The sequence below is a fragment of the Monodon monoceros genome, unplaced genomic scaffold (genome assembly GCF_005190385.1).
Source record: "Monodon monoceros isolate NGI ecotype Baffin Bay Population unplaced genomic scaffold, NGI_Narwhal_1 Super_Scaffold_20, whole genome shotgun sequence".
Classification (NCBI taxonomy): Eukaryota; Metazoa; Chordata; class Mammalia; order Artiodactyla; family Monodontidae; genus Monodon; species Monodon monoceros.
In genome coordinates, this window is record NW_021703777.1 from 69,348,027 (window position 1) to 69,373,640 (window position 25,614).

The following is a 25,614-nucleotide window of genomic DNA, read 5'->3' on the forward strand; positions in this document are numbered from 1 at the left end:
TGTATGATTCCTTTGCCACAACTAATGAATCCACACTGATATAATATCATTTATTAAAATTTATAGTAAATTTTCATTTACTTTATTCACATTTCCTTAATCTATTATCATTTTTATGTTCCAGGACACTGAAAATTATTCTTACATTAATTCATAATAAAAATTTAAATTAAAAACCTGTGGATGTCATTTTATACTCATTTAATTGGCAAAAATGAGAAAATTGGTTAGCTCATGGCTGTTAAAGATGGCAGGATTTGGGAATCTTGTACTCTATCTTTGAGAGTGTAATTTAGTGAAGTCCATTTTAGAGAGCAAACTGGCAGATTTTAGTAAAACTGAGTAAGTACCTACTCACTCTGGGACATATATACCCAAGAGACTTGCCTTCAGGTACACAAAGAGACACTCATGAGGCTATTTATGGTAGTAATGTATGAGTAAGAAGTTGGAGGCAACCCACATGTTTATCATATATGAATGGGTAAATGACATGTAGTTATGCATATCATAGAATATTAATCAGTAGTAAAAACCTAGATTTGCATATAGCAACATATATTGCATGTCAAAAACAATGTTGAATGGAAAAACTAAGAAACAGAACACAATTTACACCACCATGCCATTTATATACTATTAAAAGTATATATGAAAAACAATAGGGCTTATTCTCCCTTCCATATATAACTGGGGGGATACTAGTACCACGTTGTGGCAATTATGAGAGAAAATACACCGGGCCTTAACATCACATCAAGCACTGTTGGTTACTGATGTCGGTAAAAATAATTTAAATGATTTGATGATGACAAAATCATTGACCTTTGGTAGATGACTGGGCTCAATTAAAGAATGTAAAATACATATCTAAATAAGATGTAGGAGCTTTTAAAATAATTTTATCACATCAGTATGAGAATTAGTGTCACATATAACAGCATTTCTGAAACTCACATTACCAGCATATTATTTTATGCCATTTTTTTACTGTTGCCAGCTTTTTAATTTAAAATTTACTTCTCTTAGACTAAAATCATCAGTTTAAAAATGCTAGGGTGGGCTTCCCTGGTGGCGCAGTGGTTGAGAGTCCACCTGCCGATGCAGGGGACATGGGTTTGTGCCCCGGTACAGGAAGATTCCACATGCCGCGGAGCGGCTAGGCCTGTGGGCCATGGCCGCTGAGCCTGCGCGTCTGGAGCCTGTGCTCTGCAATGGGAGAGGCCACAACAGTGAGAGGCGCGCGTACCCCAAAAAAAAAAAAAAAATGCTAGGGAGAGTTTGTTACTATATATTCCATCCAGTTTCCAATGCTTGATTGTCTTTTAAAATACAATTTGGCATTATTTATAGTATCCTTCTCTGTGAAGAATAACTGAAAATAACTTTTGTAGATACTGCTGAAATTTGAACTTGTGCTCCTTTTTCATTTCCCCTCTCTGTGAAACTTGTCAGATTTAACATTATTCTTAGATTCAAACTATTATTTAATTTATCATTACCATGCAGCTTCATTTTTATATGCAAAAGCTTACACAACTGAAGAATTCTCCTTGAAAGTACTGGTCCTCCTATTCTATTACTACAGTGAGATAAAGTTAAGAAATAAGCAAAAAAAATTCCCTCAACGTTGATTTTTATTCTTTAACTTATATAACTTCCTTCTAGTATAATGTCTAAATTTTATTCAAATACAAAATGTAGTTCTTAATCTAGTTTATTGTTTACATATACTTTTTTCAGGTAATAATATATCCTGGAAATCTTTCCATAGTTGTACATGGAGATATTCTCTTTTCCTTTGTACAACCACATTGTAATTAATTATGTGAATGTACTATTATTTATTCAACCTGTCCCCAAATAATGGACATTTAGGAGGGAAAAGTGGTCAGTATACATTTCCTAACTTCCAGGCATTACAGCTCCCTCTTCCATTGTCTTTGTGAATTGTTCAAACATAAGGCCTAGGGATATCCTAGTTTGTGGCCCTTCCTAACACTCTGGACCTTCCTTTTCATTGCATTGTGCTCACCGAAAAGTTCATTCAGGTTTTTCCGTAACATCTTACGAAAAACCTGAATGAACTTTTTGGCCAACCCAATAACAATTGTCCCTGTTTTGCTAATTTTGGATTCTATTCCAAGTGGGCTCTCCTTTCATCCTGAAGCAAGCCTACCCTGGTCCACCAGCCTATTCTAGTTCTCTAAACCTCACTGCAGGCCCCAATGCACTCATCTGAAAGTTGGAGAATGTGGAAACCTGCCTGATTTCAGTTGTTCTCCTGAAGTGCTCTTTCTGGGGAGCACTGCTGGAATTCAGGGTTTTTCCTGTTCTTACATCTGTGAGCTGCCTCACTACTGTCCTCTGTCACAAATGTTGATACTACACATGTGGTACAGCTGTAGAATTTGTAGATTTAGCAACAAGAAAGAGTTGCAGGTTTAGCCAATAAGAATTCCGGACACCCAGTTAAATTTGAATTTTAGATTAACAATGTATAGTTTTTAGTATAATTATGTCTCATGTAATATTTTGGACACACTTGTACTAAAAAGTTACTCAAGTTTAACTAAATGTCTTATATTTTATCTGGCAAGCTAGCTCAGGTTTTTTTTTTTTTTGCTGTACGCGGGCCTCTCACTGTTGTGGTCTCTCCCGTTGCGGAGCACAGGCTCCGGACATGCAGGCTCAGCGGCCATGGCTCACGGGCCCAGCGGCTCCGCGGTATGTGGGATCCTCCCGGATCGGGGCACGACCCCGTGTCCCCTGCATCGGCAGGCGGACTCTCAACCACTGCGCCACCAGGGAAGCCCGAGGTGGAGCCTTTGAGAGGAGATTAAGGGGAAGCCCGAGGTGGAGCCTTTGAGAGGAGATTAAGTCATGAGATTGGAGCCCTCATGATTGGGATTATGAGACCCCGGAGAGCTCTCTTGCTCCATCCACCACAGAGGACACAGAGAGAAGATTGTCTTTGAACCGGGAAGTGGGTTCTCACCAGACACAGAATCTACGAGTACCTTGATTTTGGACTTCCCAGCCCCCAGAACTCTGAGAAATAAATGTTGTTTAAGCCACCCAGTCTGTGGTTTTCTGCTATAGCAGCCCAGATTGACTAAGACAAGATGCATCAGTCATAAATTCATCTAGCTCTGCTTCATATATTTGTGGTCAGGGTATTGATTCAGTTGGTGGTAAGGGCTTTTGATAGGTCACTAATTTACAGTAAAACACAGCTTATTTTGAAGTAATATTTCTAGTTCAATAAATGATATAATGCTTTAAAGGAAGAAAGGAGAGGAGATATTAAGGTAACATTTAAAAAAGAAAGAACCATCTTAGTAGTAAAGAACAAGAGTTCCAACTATATCATGTAGCACTAATTATCTGTTTATAAATGTTACAAGGGTAAGGGACCAAAGAGAAGAGGACAAAGCATTTTCAGCTCATAAGAGGAGAAAGGGATTAAGAATTTTAAATAAAGAGGCAAGAGATGTGTCAACAGTTAAGAAAATGGGAAAGGGATTTTAAAGGTCACAATAGTCTTGGGATATCGATTGATAAACACACACATACATACGTGAGTATGTGTGCAAGAGGAAATGTGGCCCCCCCAAAGTGCTAATTTTCTAGGCAAAAAGTGCTAATATCCATATGACCCCCGTCGCAAAATGAAAATTACCTCCCATATTTAGGTAGGAAGCGTGCTCTCATTGTAGAACACTTGAATACATCAGACCTTTCTATCTCACAGATAGTCAGTACAAACAAGGGCCAAGATTACAGACAAAAGGGCATAAAAGCAGCAAACAACAGAAAATGTACAGAGACAACTGCACATAAAATGGTAGCTATGATGGAAAGGAGCCCAGTATGGAGGGTGGAAGATAGTATGATTCTAAGATTCTTGAAGAGAAAAAACAAAGGAACTACATGAGACTAATAATATTGTACAGTTTTAATGCAGAAGGAATGAATTTAAAATCCTCAAGGCACACCTGGACTAACTACCAGCCCACGACGTGCCCTGCCACCGCAGGGGGTCATGCAACACAGGAAGAAAGGAAGGAGTCCAAGAAGGAAAATGAAGGCACTTGTAGGCTGACTTTGACTTTACAGTTTAGCATTTCAATAGCCACCATTAGCACTACCATTTAACATCCCCTTTTTAGTATGTTTATAAATAAGGAAAATAAGCTGAACTAAATAATACATATTATTCTATAAAGTGTTTTTTTTTCCCCTGTAGTTTAAATATAAGTTTTAAAGTGTTGGACTGAAACTGGAATAGAGAATGCTGAAAAATAATTTCTCTAATAGCTAATAGTGCTTCCTATTAGTTTTGATGATAACTTAGGTAGGCTCTAGATATTTTTAAGGCTTTTGCAGACTTCTTGAAATATTTTCAGTCTAAGATAAAAATAAATTGTATCAAACATCCCTTTCAGGAAGGGGAGGGTTTGCACACAAAGAGTAATAGTTTGGGATTCTCTAAACTCTTGCTCTTACTGCATTGATTATCAAAGATGCTATTGAAAGAGAAGGGACATTAAATGCTTGCAAAAATCAGGCACACTGCAAATAGAAATCTGAATTATGAGTGACAAGAGGTAGGTCATTAACCATCTACAGTGTCACTTTATGACCAAGTTGAAAACCAATCTAAAAATAATCAAAGTACACTGGAGGAGTGACTACCTACATAAGGAATAACAATTGAGATTTCAGATGGGAAGGTAAGGAGGTTACTTGTTGATATTGCATTTGTTTTTGTACTTGAAAAAAATATGTATCTTAAGCATCACCTTTGTGTGATAGGAAAACTTCTGTAATAATAATACATTTATAACAATAGGTTAAAAATATTAGAGCACACAGATAATTATGCCCACAGAATATATAATACTTGGATTCAGCTGCACTAGCCACATGTGGCTTTAAGGCCCTTTGAAATGTGGCTCGTCCAAACTGAGAGGTGCTGCAAATGTAAAATACACACGAGATTTCAAAGACTTAATATGGAAAAAATGTAAAATAGCTCAGTAATATTTTATATTGATTACATGTTAAAATGATAATGTTTTTGATAAACCGAGCTAAATAAACTATACTATTAAAATTAATTTCACCTGTGTAGTAGAGCATTTAACCTTACTTAAAAAAAATGTCTGGTGTTTGCCAGCAACTCCCATTACCTTTAAGCCTTTGGAATGTCCTCTTGATAAGGGTGTCTGTTTACCTAGAAGTCTTGGGCACCAGCAGACCATATAACAGTCTGTGTGTATGAAGGGGCTTTGAGTCAAATGGTATCAGCTCAAACTTGGAAGGAGCTGGAGACTGAGGTTAACCGTGTGGGCAGTCAACCATGTATGTCTATGCGATGGAGCTCCAATAAAGACTCTGGATACCATGTCTTAGGTGAGCGTCCCTGGTTGGCAATACTCCATGCATGTTGCCCACATCGATGCTGGGAAAATTAGCACTGTCCATGACTCTCCTGGGAGAAGACAACCGGAAGCTCCATGGGTGGAACTTCCCTGGACTCTGCCCTTGCAACTCTTTCCTTGGCTGATTTTAACTCATATCCTTTCCCTGTAGTAAACCCTAACCATGAGTATAAAGGATTTCAGTGAGGTCTATGAGCCCTTCTAGCAAATTACCAAAACTGAGAGTGGTCTTATAGATCCTGAAATTGCAGTTGGTGTCAGAGGTGTGGTGGTCTTGAAGACCCTCCTTGCAGTTGGTGTTAGAAGGATGAACTTCTGGACTGCTCCTGAACTTTGTATTCGTACCTCTTTACTTTGTTTAACGTGGCTACTAGAACTTCTAAAGTATACACATCTCACATTTGTGGCTTGCATTGTATTTCTTTTGGACAGGGCTGGGATAGAATTGGCGTCTAGCAGGAAAGGTGGCATAAGACAGCATGAGGTACCATAGCTAAATGTAGGGAGCAATTATTTAAATGGCTGTTAGTTATTTAAGGACACACATTTGCTTGGATTCTAATCATCTGGGTGAAACAGAGTGTTGTAGATGTAGTGAGTTTGATCCATGAAAATGTTCAGAAAAAAACTTCAGTGAGTTGCAAGGAAAGTGGTCAAAGAGGCCGCTGTAACTTTCTGTAAATCCTTCTTTCTGTTTATAAACAAAATACAAACTTATACAAAACAAATAAACAAACCAACCTTTCAAATGAGCCAGAAATTAGGGTTAGTATAAAGGAGTGATTACTTGTCACTGCAGCTAAACTGCCTGGTTATTAACTTCACCTCCACCATTTGCCAGATATGTGAAAGTGGGCAAGTTATCTAATCTTCCTGTGCCTCAATTTAATTCTAAATAATGGTAGAGGTAATACAGTACCTATCTCATGGGATCCTTGTGAGGACCAAATGGTTTACTACAAAACAGGGCTTACAACATTGCTGGCCCATAGTATGCGGGAATAAGTGTACAGGAATTGTTGCTGTCAGGTATAGGAAGACTTGCATAAGTGGTGTCACAATCTACCTGATTATCACCAATTCTTTTCTTTAACTCAGGCCTTACCTCCAGTGAATCATTAAGGACGATTGATTTTGTTGATGAAGGTCTTCCAAATCTGTCTCTTACACTTAGATCTCTCTGCACAGAACTAGTTCATGTCTTTCTCTTTGCTTGCCTGGATCATTTCAAATTTCTTAAATGGTCTTGAAAAGTCCTCCTGTTTCTTCACCTGTCTTCTTTTCACCAGTAGGATGATTACATAACTCTTTTCCATAAAATACTCTGATACATCCCCATAATTTGCACAATAAACACAAAACTACTTAATTTGGCATTCCAGCCTATCTTTGGCCCCATTATTTCCATTCACTTCCTCGCATTTCTTTTTTTTTTTTTAATTTAATTTAATTTTATTTTTTTTCCTCGCATTTCTATGGGTTGACTCACATTCTTTTAAAAACAGCAAGTATTTCTTTTCTTACTAACCCCTCATCTGGGAATATTACTTTCTTTTTTTTTTTGCCCCAAATCCTCCATTTGTCTTCCACTTTGGCCTTCCGTGTCATCAAAATCTGGCCAGAGTTCTCTTTCTTGGCTTGTTGTTCCCTTAGCATTTTGTTTACATTGCTATTCTAGCACTTTCACATTGGATTATTTGTCTGCTCCGGATAGATCCCTTTTGTCCTTCCAGGTCCACTTTTCATCCCTCTATAGTCTGCTGTGTGGCTCCAGAATGTTGACCCATATGGAATAAACAGTGGGTTCCCTTGCTGTTTTGCTTTTGGCTGGGTTTAACTAGGTGATAATCACTGGCAACAAACAAACAAATAAAGTAAAATAATAAAAAGTATAAGATTGGAGTGTTTATTTTTCCTTTGCTTCCTTCCTGCTGAATTGCTCTGGGTTGATGCCTCTCTACCAAAGGTCATAACCCCTGTCAAATAGCCCTCTCCAGATAGCTCTGTCTCTGAGGTTCCAGTAACTGCTCCTTCCCCTTGCCCTTCAGACTTAGACATGGCAATGACCTTCTGTTCTTAATGGTCCAAGTGCTTCCTCTGTTACATTTCTTAAACTCTATGCACACCAACTCTTATAAGTTACACAAGAATGTGTACCATCAGTTTTGTGCTTAGACCCCACGTGACACAGTGCTTACAATGCTCTTTGAGAAAGGAGATTAAATGAGAGAAATTCTAGGTTGAAAGTATTGAATAGGAAATAATTCAGAATATAAATTATGAATTTTATTACTTTTCCTTTTACTGATAAAAGAAATAATTTACATTTTGTTCTTATTCATTTCCTTTTCTTTAAGGCATTTAAAGCATATTTGATATGTTACCTCATTAATCCTGACCAAGAGCTATCAGGCATCAGAACAGAGTATTAGCTTGAGACAGGACGTAAAACCTAAGTAAGAGATGTGAGGCAGGAAGCAGAAACCAGCAGCTTAGTTTAAAGGGGATCAAGGTCTGTATTAAGATACAGGATTTTAAGTACCAATGTAAGAAAAATGACAAATCATCTAAAAAACAGTTAGAACCAGAGAATAGACACAAGAAGAATGCTGACCAACCCTGAGATTATGCATTGTTTTCAAGGATATCTGGGTGTTTGTCACACAGAAGGCATTGCATAAATATTTATTGAAAGAATTGGAAATGAAATAATAAAAGAACGCCAGATGAGGAAGCACTTACTGCTCTTCTATTAAGAATCTTTTCCAGCTGTCAGATCTTACTGTGTGCCACTGAAGGTACAGGAAGGGACAAACTCACATTTATTGATTGTTTAGTGTATCTTAGACATAATCCTGGGTACATTTAATCCTTAATAAAATTCAAATAGCAAATATTAAAATTTCAATTTTTATATGATGATATTGAGGCTCCAAAAGAATGAGTAAGTAGCCCAAAGTGAATAATCTAGAAGCTGGACTTATTTTTCCAAATGCCAGGCAAATCTTAAAATGGTGGCAAGTCCATGGCTAATAAGGAAATATTTTCATTCTTATCCCCAGACTAGTATACACATTTCCAGACATGACTTATTTCAGATAAGCAGGAAATGGAGTGAAATAAAAAAATGGCTACAGTATATCCTATTATTTTGCTCCTGAATGCTGGTTCCTTTAGGGGTCAAAGGGCAACATAATATATTTTACTTGGAATTTAGTCTAGAAATCTAAACAAACTCTAGTTTGCTTCCAAACCTGCTGGAAGACTGCTTGGATCATTTCTTGTGTTCTTTGGGTGATATCATTCCTTTTATTCACATTTTGTTCAAGGAAGACTAGTTCTACCTCTCTGCCAAGGCTAAACCCTTCATCACGTCTCTTGATTCCATCTTTCTTTAGGCTCTGTTCCACTAAGCAGCTTCTCTTTAACATTCTCACTTTTTCCCACAAGCTGCTTTCTTGTAGCCAACAGGCATCCTTATTTTCCATGTCCCCAAAGAGCTTTATTTTAATCCTGATAATATAATCTCAATTATTTTCATCATAGCCACGTTTTGTGAATGATTTCTGCCTATAGTCTTTCTCTTGACCAACTTATTATCCTTTTCTAATCAGCTTTTAATCTTAACACCAGAGTAACACAAAACCTGGATTCAAATCCAAATCCAAACTCTAATAGCTATTAGCTGTGTGTCTTGGGTGACTAACTAACTATGCATGAATCTCTATTTCTTATTTTGTAAAACAGGAATAATATTACCAACATTCCCTATAGAATTGCTTTTACTAAGTTATACATTAATGTTTCATCCTTAGCTCTTAGTGAGGATAAGTAAATTTGCTACTAACCTTAATCTGCTATTACATTTATATCAGGTATGTTATTTGTGAAATTGACCATTATTATATACTCAAGCTGCCTTACAAATAAATAGAAAAGTTTAACAAATCAATATGTTTTCCCAAGGGTTTTTTCTTTTTTTTTCGTCATATAACTGATCACTTTTGCTCCCTCTAGGAAGCTCTTATTCCTTATGAGCCAAATTTGGGTCAACTTTACTAACTTAGGATACTATGAAATAGGTTAATTATGTTCTAATTTTCTTGTTGGTCTCAATAGTGTATGCTATATTTCCCCTACCCTGATTTCTTCTATTCATATTTTTCTACAAGCCACTTGGTGAAACATGTCAGGGTAAGGATTTGTAGATGAAAAATTGAATAGGTAGGTGCGTAGATAGGTAGATCAGTAAGACAAGTATTGTTACTAACTAGTCCTGGTTTTGTTTATACTATCATTTAGACTTGAAATACTATCTTCTGTTATCCAAACCTATGAAAATTATGTCTATTTTGCACAGCCAATCTATTCTACCCTCTACCTACTCTTTTCAACATTTTCTAATCCTTGGACTAGAAGTGCTCTCTTTCTGCTGTGCTGACCCTCACATCATTTTGTGTGTTCTTCTGTGGCAACATTAATCTTACTCCTCTGTGTAATTCAATCTCTGGTTATTCTGGGTCTTTTCTAATTCTCCTGTCCCATGTTGTAAGTTTTTAATGACAAGGGTACATGTTCTAGTCATTTTTATAACCCACAGTGCACTTAGCAGAGCATGTAATTGATACTCAACAAATACACATTGAATTTTATTAAAATGAATTTGATGTGAACTTAGACTTTAAAGCTACCTCAAAATTTATTCAAACTACGTGTATAACCCAAACATAAATACCATCTATTTTTGGATATTTGGACCCAAAAATAATGTTTTCCTTTTATTAATTTCCCCAAGATTAGGCAGAAAAATTTTAAATTCTGGTTTCATAGGTGGCCATGTACCAAGCCATATTATATTTACTGCCTTTCTGATCTTTGAATAAATAAATAACATGATTAGTATGGAATAAAGTGAGAGTAACATGGGTGATAGAAAAAATGAGCATAGTAAGCATAGTGAGAAAAGTGAGCATAGCCAGACAAAGAGCCAGTACTTTTGTAGGGAGCAGAGTAAACTTTGGAACACAGAGACTGAAATTTAGGCTGTGGAGCTGTATCCATTGTACAATGATCGGAGTAGAGAAAATTGTTGAAAAACTGGGTAAGAAGTAAATTTTTAACTGTTCACAGATGTATTTGTGTTTACTAGGTCAGCATCTAAAAGATGAAAAGAGATGATTCACTGAGGGAGAATGAAGACTTGCAGATGTTGTAAAGGATGTTAAAAGAAAGAGGTGGTGGGGTGGGGTTCTGGATTAATTAGAGCAAAGGCAAATTGCCTGAAGCAATTTATTAGAGCAGAATAAATGACCAAAGTGAAAAAAATGGAGATTCTTATTAAAAGTGAAGGAAACGCCTGGCTGACCTTTCATGCTTCTAAATATTGGCTTCAGATTTCAGACAACCATACTACTGAGTTGGCTGCTTGGGCGTGTGTGTATGCCTCTTCATGTTTGTGGGTCCCCATACATCACAATTAGGTATGCAAAGTCTATAAAATGTGTGCTACAGTGAAATGCTAGGGCTCTATTTACAGAGCTTTCTCTATATAAATAACATAAAGGGTATAATGATGCGTGGTTTTTTAGAGCTTTGTGGCAGATTTTGCTTTGCAGAAATGGCCATGATATTTCTGGTCCCACATGCTCTTCCAGAATGTTTTCACTCTCCCTTCAAGCAGTAGAGTCCATATTTTCTCCCCTTAAAACTGGAAAGGCCTTTGTGGCTGCCTTGCTTAATAAAATATGATACAAGTGAGACTTTGTGACTTCTTAGGTTAGGTTATAAAACATGATACAGCTTCTGCTTGGCACCCTCTTCTTGGGTTGTGCAACTTTGGAGCCCTGAGCCACCATGATGGAGAGACTATATGCACAGAACACATAGAAAGAAACAGAGAGAGAGAGAAAGAGAGAGAACAAAAAGCCCCACCTATTCCAGTCCTTGGATGGTTGAGCCTTCAGAGCTCAGGCACTGGGTGATTCCAGTCCCAGCCACTTGTCTGACTGCAACCTGTAGAGGCCTGAGCAAGAACCACCCAGCTGAGTCCAGAATCATAAAGATAGGGATAAAGTGATTACTGTTTACGCCACTAAGTTTTGGGGTGGTTTTGTGCAGCAATAGATCATCAGAAAGGTTCCCCAAATATATCAGGATGTGTATATCTGACCATCTAGGAAAGTGAACAGGAAAGATACTTGCTCTGGGTCACTTAGTAAATCTCTGTCATTGGTAGGGCTGGGATTAAAATTCAATTTCTGGCTCCTGTTCAGACTTCTGGTCCACTTCAGTTATGAGAGAGGGGAAACACAATACACCCTAACATTCACTGGCATGAAAAGTTATAACACTTAATGTACTTAGCTAGATTTTTAGAAAGCTCTTTACTGAATAACATAGTGTACTATAATAGGTGTTCATTAGTTCAGTTTACACCTTATATTAGAATGTTCTCCCAGATTGAAGCATTATGCTTTAATTGTATTTTTAAAGTCAAATTTGACTGATGTGCTCCTTAAAGTAGAGTCTGGAGATATACAAATATCAATATTTTCCTGTTTAGCAGTACACATAAAAATGAAACAGTACCACAAATATCTGTGAGTAGTCTCACTGCTAATTAGTCATGCTGTAGACAAATAACTCACCATCATCATTTTAATCATCCTGTATGCAGAACACTGAATTGGAAATGAAACAACTGGAGAATAGTCCCTGTTTGCAAAGAGTTTGTTATCTAGGTAGAGATGCTAAACAGACACACATGAAGGATAATTCAGAATACAGTCAAGCCAAATATTAACAAACTGTCTTTTGTACTAGCTATATTTAAGTGCTGAGGGAACCAAGAGTAAAGTGGTAGACAGAACTTTTTTTCTGAAAAATTATAAAGATTTAGCACACTTAAATATGCATGTTTAAAACTCAAGTTATGAATTACACATTTCTAAATATTTAAGCATTGAGTGACATGGTGCTACATTCATTGTCCTTGTTCCTGAAAACTATTAAATTGAACCATATTAAATTGCCGATTTTTGATAGTTTTTACAAAATTGGCTATTTCATGTGGTTCACCCTCATCTATCAGTTTGGTGAAGATACTGTCCCAGGCTCAGGCACCTAGCCCCTGCCAAGGACTTTAGTCATTTGACATATCTTCCAGTCATCCTTTTAAAAAAGCCCAATGAGAAGAGAAGGAATTTTCTAGAAAATATATACTGTATTGTAGTGTATCAAACTATCAGCAATCCCATCCACACTGCATTCATAAGTTTTAATAGTAGATTACCTGGGGGCATTTATTTTAAAATGTTAATTGCTTCTTGTTAGATTTAAGATAGTTATCAAGCATTTTACTAACTGGGAACCTTAGAATGAAGGATTAAGTTCACAAATGCAACTCAGCCTTGTGTCCCCACTGGAGAAAAGCATCACAGGAGAGGTAAAGAATTTACAATAACACTATTTTGCTTCAGTAGTAACTTTCTTTGAGGAGCATCAAGTGCCTTACAGTCATTATTTAAATAATCCTCTTGACAAACCTAGGAGGTAGGACAAAAACTTTAAAGGTGTAGGAAATACTTGAATTCCTGTTATGATTAGTTTTTTTAGTAATGGAGTCAAACTCATCAGTTAATAGCTAGTCATTGGTTAAAATAATAAGGAAAGTTTGTAATTTGGGGGCATTTCGAAGGGAAAATCTGACATCAGAAGTTAACATTACCCTGTCATATGTTTCAGAATCTTCTTCTAATCAGTGAAACTTTTTTTTAATTGCAGCACAGAATTGATAAAACTTATATTACGTATATAATATATATGCATAACCAGTTTTAGGCTCCTGGTTTATGTTATCTGAAGAGGCTCAGATTCCATCCTGATCAGGATATTATCCCCACTGCCCAGCCTAAAATTTTTATCCAGAATGTCCTAAGGCTATGTTGCGGTTTCCCTCCAAGGTTTGAGGAGCTAATCAGTGTTTCAAGGAGGCAGCCGACTGGGCAAGATGAAATACGAAGCCATCTGTTGCTAAACTACTCCCAACACATACATTCCCACACACATACTATATATTAAATTACACAGCCACATCCAAAAACATGACCTTTACATGATGTAAGTTAATATGAAAATGGCTGACAAATTATTTTATTCATAAATATCTATTGAGCACTTTTTATTTAACAGGCATTATATTAAGTGCTTAGATATACTGAATCATGATCTATACAAAATTTCATTAATATCTTTGGGTATTAATTTAATAGAGTTTTACCAACTGTCACCCTAACCTTTAGTGGTGCTCCTATAATTTATAATATAGACCAAGAACTCATATGAATTTACAGTAAGGTATCTAAATTGCTGGAATATGCTATATAACAAATGCATCAAACACTGATATCCTGAGTTTCCTAAATACTTCATTTGCAAAGTTTTTTTGTTTCACAGCATCATTGAAATTCTCAAAACTGATAGGTGAGGTTTTTGGGGTGAGCTAGTTTTTATACTCTGCTTTCTAAGTTTCCCCAGCAACCGCTGAATTTGAAGATGGTCCTTCTCATCTTATATTGTTTTGTACCTACCCATGTTGACCCTGTTCTGGCAGCAATGCTTATACTTCTTACCTTGCAAGAAGCCATCGGCCCTTGGGTTGGCCTGCTTTTCACAATATTGATGTGTGTAGCAAAACTTGCCCATATTTTTCCTTTATGGGAGTGTGATGGGTGTGAAAGGGAAACCAAAATTCTTCCACTGATAGAGTATATATTATTTTCTTTCTTCTTTTTTAGAGATTTTCCTCTTTTTTTTGGCTTTTGCTTCATGGTCCCCATTCCAAGTGTTAATGACTCTACTCAAGTGTTGAATTACAGACTCATCTCGTTACAGATCCTGTAATAAAATCTTTAAAAAGACATGTTATCTTACCTAATCCTCAAAACAAGCAAGTATATTAGTTGCAAATGCTCTAGAGCTGTGCTGAACATTAGAGTAACCACTAGCCACGTGTGGCTATTGTGCAGATGAAATATGGACAGTTCAAAATGAGATGTGCTATAAGTGTAAAATACATGCCATAGTTTGAAGACCTAGGATGGAAAAAAATATAAATTATGTCATTAATACATTTTTGTATTGATTACATATGGAAATGATAATATTTTGGATACATTGGGCTAACTAAATGATATTATTAGAATAAGTTCACCTATTTCATTTTTCACTTTTTTAATGTGGTTATTAGAACATTTAAAATTAGAAATGTGGTTCACATATTTTTATAGGACATCACTGCTCTAAAAACTGCCAGGCTCTTTCTCTACAGGAAAGAATCTCAGGCTTTTTGCTTAGAATTACAAATACTTGAAGATTTTTTTCTGGGTGGGTGTGTGTGTGTAAAACTTTCAACTGCCTTGAACAAGATAAACAGATACCAGGTGGGTTCCTGAAAATTAGAAGTGCAGTTGGCCTTGTTCACAAACAAGCTAAAAGGGATAATTAGACCACAGTAAAAAGACTGAATAAAGTTAAAAAACGAAAGAAAAGAACAGGACCTAGGTAAATTAAATCAGTGGAATTATATCAATGTCTAGGATGATAAAGTGCAACAAGAGAGGAACAACCATGGCTACAGACAGGGAAGGACATGCTGGGGGTAGTGTGGGGAAGTTCATGATGGAGGGGCTGTGCTACTGCATGTTACCCTAGGGGTGAGACGATTGGAAGAAAGGTAGGTAGAGCTACTGTAACCAGTTATCTGCTTTGGAATCCCAGATCTTTCTAGTTAGGGTGTGGCTCTGCTCTCAGTCCTCAGAACAGCGGTGTGAAACAGACAGTAAATACAATGAACTCCATCAAACTGGAATGGCCATGTTACTGGATGCATGATCGCAGAAGATGGTCAAGGCCATCTTGACCAGAGAAGTCTCTTGACCAGAGAAGTCTCTGGTCTTTATTATTTCTGCTATACCCATGAGGACACTAAGGTTTAGAGCAGTTAAGTCACTTGCTCAAATCACAAAGCCAGGAAGAGACAAAGGTAGATTTTTTTAAGCCAGTTCTACCTGACTTTAAATCTCACTGTTACCTTCTGTGCTCGTCCTCCCCTGTCAAAGAGGATATAGTTCCTGCCTTTAAGTAACTCTTAGACTAGTGAAGAAATATTTAATTTGTTATTTTAAATTACAAATTATTTATTACAAATTGGACTTTATCCTTTTTGGTTAGTTTGCTGTACCTTTAGAGACACAGTTTTGACTGTATTATTTAAAACTTCTGGGAATGTGAAGTGACCTAGTGTAGTTTGTAGGCAGAGAAGTTTGATGTCTTGTCTTTGCACAGCAACAGAAGAGCTTAAGGACCCACCTTTGTGATCACATTGGCCTAGGGAACGTTAATGGTGTCTGTGGCTTAGAACAAGATGGTTCTAATTATAGTATTTGGTGTTAATTCTTCAGTTCACCAAAATGATTGCTCCAATAGTGCCTATCTCTTTCTTGCTTTCCCTTCTCCTTTAGATCTGATTTTGTTTTAATCAGATTCTGTTCTCACTTTTCCTGATTTTAGTTGTGAAGGACTGAGTCTTATTCATCTCTGCAATATCATTGCTTAGCCCAGTGTCTAGCAGTTAGTTGATGCTTTGTCATCCATTTGTGATGTGAACACATTTCTATGCAGTAAAGATTCAAGAAATAGAAACTGACTATCTTTTAAGGGCTAGGCACGATGCTGGGGATAGAATAGTGCATATGGTTGTATGCCATACTTACAATCTGATGGGAAACAATGACATACTAGTGTGACAAACCCTGCCCTTGTATAAGCATAGGGTGCTGTGGGAACACCTGGACTGGTAAAAATCTGAAAGATTTCCAGAGGAAGTACTATTTAAGCTGAAACATCAGGGAAGCAGTAAACAAGGAGAAAGGATTAGGGGACTGGTGGAAAAGGAAAGGCATTCCTAGCTGAGAGAACAACAGGTAAAGACATTCTGGACCTGCAATTTTAGTTTGGAGTTTGGAGGGTATAGTGGGGGGAGGAGGTGACAGTAAGAGGAGTATGGGGATGGAAGGGATTAAGGAAAAATATTCAATCATTGTTGAAAGAATTATTTTAAAAAGCAATACATCACACAGAGAAATTCACTAAGAATTTCTAAGATGATTCATTTAGAGTACACGTTTTAGACCATTTTGTCTCATGAGCATACTTTATGTAATTAAAAAGAATAAAACGGATTTCAACCTGATAACATTGGAGACCTTATATTCATGTACACTTATGCATATGTATTATACATCCACTTCATTATGATTCTATGGTCTCTAACATACTTATCATTAGGGACACTTACCTCATGATAAATGGGCTTCATTAGTAGTGGTTCAAGGCTTTATTATTTATTCATCTATAGAGATTATAAATCTTCTATTAATTCATTTTTCAGAAACTATTACTTTTCATTTCAGATGTTTTCTGATGGTAGCTTTTAAGTGAAGAAGGCTAAAATCAATTCTGCTTCTTAATCAGTTTATAAATTTGGGGGGAGGCAATAGGCTTGAATACGAGGATTGCATGAAGATGCATAATGCACTCCAGGTTTTAAGTCTTAGAACTTCGGTAAATATATTGTATTCTTTCATTAGTGCATTTTCAGTCTCAGGTAATCTAACTTCAAAACTGATATAACATTTTCTGGGGATGTGGCTTATAAGGATCAATGAATTAAATATAGTTTTTAATACTCCAAATAACAATTTATTAATTATTTATAAAAATTAGAGGTTACAACTGTTATCTCAAATCCAGTACTTTGTGTGTGTGTGTGTGTGTGTGTGTGTATGTGTGTGTGTGGTTGATTCAGAGTGAAGGAATCTTAAGTAGGCATTTAGAATTTTTAAAAAGATGTGAAAATCTGTACATTATTTTGTTAATGGATAAGGTTCATCTATAATACTATGATAATTTTTGAAGCAAACTACTTGTATAGCAGTGTAGTCTTTTCACCTTTGTACTTTATAAATCAATGATTCTTTATGTTTCTGAACACAAAAGGATGTCCCAGGATGAATAGCCACAAGAAGGGAGTTCCTCATTTGCATCTCTATCCTCACTATCACAAATAATGCTGATCTTACAGCCTGTACCTGTGCTGTGTACAAATGGAAATTAAAGTGAACTTAAATTCATATAATTTTCATTTATGCCCTGACTCTTACGGTTAGATTACTAATAAAACATAAACCATTTCTCTTGCCCTGAAAGCTGAAAGGGAAATGAAGAGATTAATCAGAGGATAGAGCAGGATCGGAAACTAGGAGCAAATAGAGTTAAGTTCCCTCCCTGGCTTTGTCCCTTCCTCCAAAAATATCTATTAAGCATCTACTATGAATCAAATACTGAAGGGATGAAAGGAGAGAACCGTCACGTTACCACAATCTTTTATTAGTTTTGTGAACTGAAAAACAGATTTCAGTTTTAAAAATTTTCAACTATTTGTAGCACATGCAGTTAAATATGCAATCAGGACATCTGAATGTAATTGCGGTTCCGGCATTTCGCCCTTCACTTCAAAAACTATGCTAAAACCACTACAAGAGATTCACCCCCCCATGTAGTTTGTTTGGCAATCAAAGTCCTCACGCCAACATTTGTAGTAATTTCAGATTGGCACCCTAGCATTTCTGTTATAACCCAACCCGCTACCCCACTTCCCACCTTAATGCAAGATTAAAAAAAAAAAAAAGATAGTTTTACTGGGCGAACAAGGGCAAGGGAGGAAGGAAGGGACGGACGGACGGACGGAAGGGGGGAATGAAATGGATGAGGGAGAGATGCTGTCCTTTTTCCCGTTTGTTTTCGGTTCCCTGCCCTCTTCTTCCCATCTCCACGCTCGCTGTCAAGTAGCATCACCTCCAGGCTCGGCCCTCGGTCCTTCCCCCTAGCGTCGGAGCCCCGCAGCCGGAGGCTGGCACCTATCTCTTTAAATGACAGCTGTGGCTCGGGTCCCAGTCCCGGGCTTGACGTCAGCGCCGCCTCCCCGGCTACGAGGAGTAGTTTGCGCCACAGTCCGCGCTCGGGGCTCGCGGCGCGCTCGCAAGCTGCTGGGGCGGCGAGTTTTCTTTGCTCCCGCCCCTCCTCCCGCCCTCCCCGCGGAGAGCCGAGCGGCAGCTTAAGAGCCTCTCGCAAGTCTCTCACACTTCCCCGCCGTCGCCCCCAAAGGAGCAGCCGCTCCTCCTCGCGCCGCCGCCGCGGCGTCCGCAGAGCTCCTCTCCTGCACATCGCTCCCCCGATGGAGCCCGGGCGCCGCCGCCGCCGCCGCTGCCCCAAGCCCTGAACCGGGCCTCCTCGGCCGGAGAAACGTGCCGCCCGGCCCGAGGGCGCATCAGGGGCACGCCACTGGGGGTGCAAGGCGCGGGTTTCGGAAAGGAGAAAGTGCTGCTCTCCAGGGTCACTTGGCCAGCGGCGGGGGGGGACCATGGCTTTGAAGGACACGGGCAGCGGCGGCGGCACCATCCTGCCCATTAGCGAGATGGTCTCCTCTTCTAGCTCGCCCGGCGCGTCGGCAGCCGCCGCCCCGGGGCCCTGCGCGCCCTCGCCCTTCCCCGAGGTGGTAGAGCTGAACGTAGGGGGCCAGGTCTATGTGACCAAGCACTCGACGCTGCTCAGCGTCCCGGATAGCACTCTGGCCAGTATGTTCTCGCCCTCTAGCCCCCGGGGCGGCGCCCGACGCCGGGGCGAGCTGCCCAGGGACAGCCGGGCGCGCTTCTTCATCGACCGGGACGGCTTCCTCTTCAGGTACGTGCTGGATTATCTGCGGGACAAGCAGCTCGCGCTGCCGGAGCACTTCCCCGAGAAGGAGCGGCTCCTGCGCGAGGCCGAGTACTTCCAGCTCACTGACCTGGTCAAGCTGCTGTCGCCCAAGGTCATCAAGCAGAACTCACTCAACGACGAGGGCTGCCAGAGCGACCTGGAGGACAACGTCTCGCAGGGCAGCAGCGAGGCGCTGCTGCGCGGGGCGGCGGCCGCAGCGCCCTCGGGTCCCGGAGCGCACGGGGGTGGCGGCGCACCGGACAAGCGCTCCGGCTTCCTCACGCTCGGCTACCGAGGCTCCTACACCACGGTGCGTGACAACCAGGCGGACGCCAAGTTCCGGCGCGTGGCGCGCATCATGGTGTGCGGACGCATCGCGCTGGCCAAGGAGGTGTTCGGAGACACGCTCAACGAGAGCCGCGACCCTGACCGGCCGCCCGAGAAGTACACGTCCCGCTTCTACCTCAAGTTCACCTACTTGGAGCAGGCGTTCGATCGCCTGTCTGAGGCCGGCTTCCACATGGTGGCGTGTAACTCCTCGGGCACCGCCGCCTTCGTCAACCAGTACCGCGAAGACAAGATCTGGAGCAGCTACACGGAGTACATCTTCTTCCGTAAGTTCGTGGTCTCCGAATTTCCCAGTTCTCCCGCCCCCTCGCCGACCCGCGGCGGGTTCCAGCGCGTCTGGTGTCGTTGTGTGCCTCCCCTATCGCGGCAGACACGATTTACGGTTTCGTGCCTTGTGATCTCCCTTTTGGCTCCTCTCTTCAGCAACTCAGGAGCACGCAATTCCCAAGCAGTCCTCTTTCTTAACTTTATGATCTTGCCCTCTCGCCCCGCCCAGCTCTTGGAGCCTCTGGACACCCTTCTACTACCGAGGGCTGGGAAAAGACAGGGGCACAAGGCTGGGCGCGTAGGTCCCCTTCCTTCCCTCTGTCTCCGTGGGACTCACGGGGGTCAACTTATGTGGGTCCCAGTGGTGTCTCTCCAGAGGGCGGGTTGGCATCAAGGTACCGCGGCGCACGCCGGGTTTACCTCCGGTTGGTGCGGGTCGGCGCTGGAGCATTCAATTATGGGTGGTTGCGGAAAGGGGCAACAAGAGAAGTGGCGATTGTGCCTTCAAAGCCCCTCAAGGGCCCAGGGGGAAAGAGGTTTCCATTGACCCATAGAAACCTCAGATTTCTCTCGCGCCAGTTGTCTTCTGTAACTGTTAGGGGTTTTGAACAGAGAAGGGTGGAGGGAACGGGCTTTGGTGGTCTGAGTGCTGTCAGAGTTGGACATGAGGAAGGGAAGTGGTGTGTATGCGCCTGTGTGTGTGTGCGCGCGCGCGTGTGTGATGGTGTTTCCTTTCTGGGCGCCTCCAGTGCGAATGAGGGATTGAATCCACTTTCCCAGGGGGAATAAACGCAGTGATTTTCTGAACTCAGAGAACGAGGGAGTGGATTGGAAAGCATCTGGCGCAATGCCTTTTGTAGTGCACTTTGGCGGGGGCGGTGGGGGGACCGGGTTCTGTGGGTCAAGTTCAAGAACTCCACCGACTAGCACTGAGGCTTGGGGGATGGGGAACTGGGGCGGGGACAATTCGCAGTGACGTTTATAAAGTGAGGAGGGCCGCAACTAGAGAGCTATGTGGACAAATGGAAAGCCATCTGGGATGGGAGCAGGAACATCATTTGGCAAATGTTTTTTCTTTCTCAAGACACAAGAAGATTGAAAACTTGCCTGTAGTGTTAGGGAGAGTAGCACTGACAGCCTATGTATAAGCCCAGCTTTAATTGCATTTATTTTTTAAGTAATTCACTAACTGTTTGGGATCCAGGCAATTTTTTGCACTTTATTTTGACTAGGGAAGTGGAAAGGACCTCTCTTTGCACAGGCGTGAGATTGATTGGACGTTGCTCATTGTTTGTGTATTCTAGTAACCTTGGAGGTAAGGGTGACAAAACACAGCACACTTAGTGTTAGATTGTCTTTTTTAATAGTGCTGGTTTTCCTAAGAAAACCATTTCAACAGAGAAGCAAAGAAAGTGTCCATTGAAGTGGTAGATAAAAATCTAATTTTCTTAGAGAAAGACAAATATTATATCACTTGTATGTGGAATCTAAAAAATAATACAAATGAATCTATATACAAAACAGAAACAGACTCACAGACATAGAAAAAAAAGGTTATGGTTACCAAAGGGGAAAGGGGGGAGGAATAAATTAGGAGTTTGGGATTAACAGATACAAATAACTATACATAAAGTAGATAAGCAACAAGGATTTACTGTACAGCACAGGCAACTATATTCAATATCTTGTAATAACCTGTAATGGAAAATAATCTGAAAAAATATATATATATATAACTGAATCACTTTTCTGTGCACCTGAAACTAACACAATAATGTAAATCAATTATATTTCAATAAAAAATCTAATAAGATTTTTTATTCTTAATTATATGAAAGTATTATTTGTTACACAGTAAAAAGATCACAATAGTCAGAAAAGCCACCCAAAGGAAGGGACCTTTATTGACACTTCAGACCTTAAACATTTATGTCATTTATATAATAGATATATTTCCAAGCATTTCAGAAGATGAGAGGAAATGAACTTTTGACTTCTTTTAGTGATTTTTAGTGGTTAGTGATTTTTGTTAGAGAAGGTGTAAGCATAAGTGTTCTGCAGTTAAGGTTCTTGAATTTTGGATTCTTTCGCAGTTTTGGTCTCTTTTTCCCCTAGAAACTTGCGGACTTGAAAATGCCCGTTACTTTGATTATGAAGAAATAATACAGGTTGTCTTTAAATTATGAAAAATGCTCATAAAATAGTGTACTGAAGTTGGAAACTCAGCCAATTTAAGTCATAAGATGATTTGAGAGATGCTTAGAATTCAGGATATTTCACTTCTGGAGCTAGAGGAAGTGAAAGAAAATAAAATATTTATATTATGAATAATGACTTGCAGAGTATTCACATAACAAATGAGTTCAGAGATTCATTGATAAAAGTCCCAGAAATCTAAGGAAACAACTCAAAGCCTTTTTCATTGATTATCCTGCGGGGGAAAATACACAATTCCAGATTAAATATGGTTCTTTTGAAGTGGTATTCCAGTTGACCAACCAAATGTGGTTGCCGCTTTTTATTTGTCATATAAAATTTATCTCGAACACTGTTATATATACACTTATTTTATGTTTTGTATAGCTTGCAGCACATTTTCACAAATTATTTTGTATGGGGTTCCATTTAAATTGGTGAATGAAAATTCACTGTATTTCCATCCTATTTAGTGAAGGTAATAATGTTAACTATTCAGTGTAGTTATCTTGTTTAGCAATCTCTATTTTTAAAAGACTACCAGTGTTATTCATAAAAACAAAATCATTAGATGAACTTGTTTGTCCACCATTTCAGATGCAGAGGGCCTTATTATATTTTATTTCTCCTTTGACACAGTTCTTTCAAAACATTTTTTTTAATGTATAACATGTATCAGTCATTTTAACACCTTTTAAAGGTGAACTTAGTAGTTTGAAGCTGCTCTAAGAAGTGTAGAATTGGTTTATACACTTGAACATCAATTTCAGCTCTTCACTCCCCCCGCCCTTGCACCCAACTTCACCCCTGAGTTTCTGTAGAGATGGGAGGAGAGTGGCAAATGGTTCAGTAATCCCAGACACTGCTATTTGCCAAATGTGTGATCTTGACTAAATTATTTTAGTTTCCTCACCTGTGCAATGGAGATTATTATAGTACGAATTTTATTGAATTTGAGAACACATGTAAAGTGCTTGGACCAGTGCTTGACCTATAATAAAAGCTTAAAAAATGTTAGCTGTTACAATTATAGTAAAGACTTTTTCTTGTCAGTATTAAATTTAAATTTTGTTTTTAGTAAGTATAGTTGATTTACTTGTAAAGTTAATTAGAAAATTATTTTGCAATTAAATGAAAGCATAATAAACTTTCAGAAGTTTGAAACTACCAATTTAATAACCAGATTCTTCCCTGGAACTTGGATTTTTCAGGCCAAGTTCGAGCCACCTAGGTTTGCCAATCACACTCCAATTAGTTCTTCTGGATCAACTCCAACAGAACCTTTTTCGGATTCAGGGCCAAGAAGTGTTTTAATACCCTCCATTAGGAGTTGAAACTTTGGTAGTATTTTCTCACAGACACTGAGCTAGATTCATATCTCCTTAAGTACTTGGATCCACATCATTGGGTTCTAATACTCAAGGTTATATACAGGCTATTAAAGATTTAATATCAGCTTCATTTGGCTACATGGACACTTTGATCTATTATCAGTCATAACTCATAGTTTTATCAAGATTTTAGACTCTGCAACATATATTAGTACTATTAAATTCCATATTACTCTACTAGTACTAAAGATGGATTGTCCTTTCTTGAAGGAAAACAGTGATTTATTGTGTTTTCTGTTTTTTGGGGGGTGTCTGTTAAGTGTAATTGTGGCTCTTTTTAGCAATATCTCAGAGACGAAAAAAGGCATTTTGTGTTGGCATTGTATTACATAGACAGTAGCTATCTGCTTGGAATGTGATATGTAGACTACCCATAATTAAAACGAGCATTATATATATCCTTTATTTCTCATAAACTGTGTTTACAGAAAGGTAGTACTGATTCACTGGTCTTCTCTTATAGTGCCTTGAGTTTTGCATTCTGTGTTGGTTGAATAATACGTGGTGTGAAAGGTTACATTTCTCTAGGTGCATTTGATATTCCTTAAATTTTGTACAGCCTTTTTTGTTGTGATGTATGAGAATGCCCGATATAGGACCTAATGCTATTACTGAACTGGACTGTGAATTCTAATCTGTCTTAATGGATTTTTATATACACTCTTTCAAATACATTCTGATTTATTTCACTGTGTTTGGTTGAAGAAAGCTAGCTGAGTTGAAAATATTCAAACAGCTATTCAATCCTATGTTAGCAGGCCTGTTGCATTAAAAGCTTTCTAAGAAACGTCTTTAAAAAGTCATTCTATTTAGATACATACCTTTAAAATTATATATTATTTTCTAGTCCAAAAATACTTCTACTTTTATCCACAAACACTGTTTTATGGAAAATAACTTTGTTCCTTCTTATTTTTTTTTTAAAGTTGGTTCTTTTCTTCTTGGAGACTTACTAGTCATTTTTATAATTATCATGGAAAAATTTCTTCTGCAACCACATGGCTGAATGACTTTTGAATCGACGGGGAACAGATAACTTTGTAAAACACCAAGATTCTTATTTCATGCAAATACAATATTTGCAGTGATAAAGCAGACAGAAAATGACAAAAACCTTGGAGTGCAAAATGTTTGGAAGCCATGCCATGGCATTGGTTACTGTTTAAGGACATTAAACTTTTATGTCTGGCATAGTACTGTCTCTAAATTTGATCTTTTAAAATTGTGTTACGGCTTTAGTTTTCTCTGCCACCCTTCCTACAGCCTTGTGTGGGTCAATCTTTAAGCATATAATAAAGCAAAAAGACAATGGCACTCCAAGCCTCATTTGGCAAGTTCTTTCTCTTTTGTAGCTTAGAGTAGAAGAACTCACAATGAGTGTATTTGTGTGCCTTAGTTAAAAAGAAAAAAAAATCTCTTTGGAAAAAGAGAAATAATATGTATGAAATTAGCAACAATTATTATCTATTCTGTTGTTATAAGTTATTGGGTCAATTAGTTTAAAATGTGAAAACGATTGTCAGCTTATTCAAATGCAGCCCTTTTTTGATAATGGAAGTAATATGTGCAGTTTTAGGAACTTTATAAAAGAGAAGTAAAATTTTAAAAAATTGCCACCAGTAACTGCTAATAAAATCTTGACTCGTTTCCTTCCAGTCTTTGTTCTAAGCCTGTGAAGATGACAGACATACTTTTTGAAAGTTATGGTGATACTATGTAGATGGTTTATATGCCATCTTTACTTTGTTGTGCTTTATACATTTAATGCAGTTATACATTTAGTAACATTTCCCACAAGACATTGAATTTTTTCATTGACATCTTAGATAAAAGTATAATACATGTCCTTTGCCACAGACAGTATTATAAATAAATATTGGTGTTGGATATTTTCCCTGTAAGCTTAGAAAAGAGTTGATTTTTTTCAAAGTACAGTATGTATAATAAAAAGAACATTTACTATGTACTTAGTTTTGTGATAAATGTTTTATAGGCATTACTTTTACTTTTTTAACATTCCATTAGCTTGGCATTAGTTCCCTAATACTTCAGTTAGGAAACTATGATTTGGAGAGGTTAAGTTAACATCCTTAGTTCATAGAGCTGGTATGCGGCTGAGCTGGAACTAGAATAGTTCTGCCTTACTGTGA

At 38.6% G+C, this 25,614-nt stretch overlaps 1 protein-coding gene across 2 annotated transcripts in view; it reads left to right on the forward strand.

Moving 5' to 3' along the window:
• Positions 1-18,645: 18,645 nt before the first annotated feature.
• KCTD8 (potassium channel tetramerization domain containing 8) overlaps positions 18,646-25,614 on the forward strand; it is a 255,935-nt gene continuing 248,966 nt past the window's right edge. Inside the window, exons 1-2 of one of the 2 annotated variants that reach the window (XM_029234536.1) lie at positions 18,755-19,462; positions 19,499-19,884. In XM_029234536.1, coding sequence (XP_029090369.1) covers positions 18,928-19,462; positions 19,499-19,884 — 921 coding nt within the window. In that variant the 5' untranslated portion in view covers positions 18,755-18,927. Of the gene's footprint in view, positions 19,885-25,614 lie in introns of both variants that reach the window. The other variant, XM_029234535.1, reaches the window with a different exon arrangement.